Source organism: Mustela lutreola, chromosome 10, assembly GCF_030435805.1.
Source record: "Mustela lutreola isolate mMusLut2 chromosome 10, mMusLut2.pri, whole genome shotgun sequence".
Taxonomy (NCBI): Eukaryota; Metazoa; Chordata; class Mammalia; order Carnivora; family Mustelidae; genus Mustela; species Mustela lutreola.
Window position 1 is genome coordinate 94,121,276 of NC_081299.1, and position 2,186 is coordinate 94,123,461.

Below are 2,186 nucleotides of genomic sequence, written 5' to 3' on the forward strand. Positions count from 1 at the left end.
TTTTGCCCCTAGGCAGACCACACAGCCAAAGGCAGGAGCCTACAACTCAGGTGAATACAATGAACCTTCTGGGGCACCTGGCAGGATTGAAGCTTCCTGGTTGCTCGCTAGGGCCACCAGCTCGTTACTGCAGTTTTGTCTTCCCCCGCTGCATTGTATAACTTCCTCAACTCCTACTGCTGCTTCCTGGGGCCACCCCCCAGCTCAACATGTGCCCAGAATCCTGGTCTCTGGGTTCGTGTCTGGTAACCCCAATCCGAGAGAGCGTATCAAGTGCTTGACAGAAAGAAGACACCTGACAAATAAATGTTAACCGGCTGACTAGACTGAATGCTTCACGAGGGCAGGAAGTATCCACTGTGACCGGATGTCTCCTTGGGGACAGGTCCTGGCAAAGAAGGCACCCAGTACATATGTGTTGATGAATCAATGAGGTCACGTTTCCTTCCCCTATCCTCTCCTTTTGGACCCTCCTGCTCCCTACCCTACTCTCCTTTCTCCCTTTATGGAGGAAGGATGTCCTGTGCTCGCAATGTCCCTCTGTTCTCCAGAGTCCCGCACTCAGAATGAGCCCCACCCCCCCGCATTGTGATGTCATGAAGCATTAGCCAATGGCTGCCTTTTCGGGCTGCGATCCTGGCCTCCCAGCACCACCGCCCTCCATTGATAGGGAGAAACCACCGTCTTCTGCACTGGCCCTTAACCTTCAGGGCAGCCGCGGAGCATGGATCCCTCCTGATTCTATTCCTGGCCCGATGATTCTCACAGTCAAGCTGCTTCTGGGCCGGAGATGCAGCCTGAAGGTGTCCGGGCAGGAGAGTGTGGCCATGCTGAAGAAGCTGGTGTCGGAGCACCTGCAGGTGCCGGAGGAGCGGCAGCACCTGCTCTTCCGAGGCCAGCATCTGGCTGATGACAAGCGTCTCTCCGACTACTGCATCGGGCCCAATGCCTCCATCAATGTCATCATGCGGCCCTTGGCAAAGACAGCGGCCGCGGAGGCCCACCCGCCCCAGCCCTTGTGGCACCATCTGGGCCTGGTCCTGGCCAAGCACTTCGAGCCCCACGACACCAAGGCGGTGCTGCAGCTGCTGCGGCGGGAGCACCAGGAGCGCCTGCGGAGGATAAGCCTGGGGGACCTAGAGCAGCTGGCCCGGTACCTCCTGATAGAGGAGCCCCTGGCGGAGCCCACAGGGGAGAAGGGGCCTGAGGCCGAGACCTTAGAGCCCCAAGACAAAGAGGAGGAGGACAGGGAGGAGGGGAAGGCTGAGCAGTAAACTAGCCTCTCCTACTTGGAGTTTGCATGCTCAAATTCGCCTGGCCTCGTCCTTCTGTGGTTCCCCGGTGACTCCCCAATCCCTCTTGGGGGGCTTTAGAGAAGCCAGAGGGCTTGCAGACCCCTCTGTCCTCTCTGGGGCCCGTGGTACCCCCCTCTGAAACATAGTGTGAGTCCACCCCCCTTCACCATCCTTGAAGGGGTTCTGATCACCCTGCAGATGGTCCTGAAGGGGTGGTCAAAGGCAGCTTCACCCTCCTGGGCTGGACACCTCGCCCTAGGCTGGACAGACCCTTCGGGGCAACCTTCCAGTCTGTCAGCAGACCTCCTGCCCAGAGTCTCCGTGGCTTTAGACAGACCCTCTTTCTCCTTTGGGACAGAGAGACAGATGATGTGAGTTCATCTCTATCCATCCTCAGACCATGATACCGACCCTCGAGACATCTGACAGCCAAGAGACAAGGAATGTTGGGTAGCTGCCCCTTGACCTCTGCATGAGGCTGTCCCTGCTGTCTGCTTATGCTTTGCACAGTTTAAGGGGCAGAGCTCGCAGAGACAGGAGTGGGAAGAGAGCACCTTCTGTGTGTCAGGCCTGGATTCTTAGGGAGACACACACAGACCAAGAATCGCAGGAAACTGAGGCTTGGGGAAGAAAAGGTGGTTTGCACACTCACTCCCTGGGGTCAGCGTGATAGATCCTTGCCTCCGCCCCCTCCCCCCGCCCCAATTCTCAGCAATCAGTAGATGTCTCTGAGCCCCCATCCTCTGCCCAGCACTGCCCAGGCTCCCCGGGACCAAGAATGCTACCTGCCAACATCCATCCTTGTCCTCACAGAGCCTGTGGCCTGGGTGGAGAGACAGGGCAGAAATGTGACAAGTAAAGCAGCAACAGAAAATAGAGAGCAGCCTGTGT

General features: G+C 57.8%; 1 protein-coding gene across 1 annotated transcript; it reads left to right on the top strand.

Annotated features, from left to right (window-relative positions):
- Window positions 1-623: 623 nt before the first annotated feature.
- Window positions 624-1,289, top strand: UBL4B (ubiquitin like 4B). The gene has a single exon (XM_059137965.1). It carries the CDS (start codon window positions 756-758, stop codon window positions 1,272-1,274), a length of 519 nt encoding a protein of 172 aa, XP_058993948.1. The 5' UTR covers window positions 624-755; the 3' UTR covers window positions 1,275-1,289.
- The last annotated feature ends 897 nt before the right edge of the window (window positions 1,290-2,186 follow it).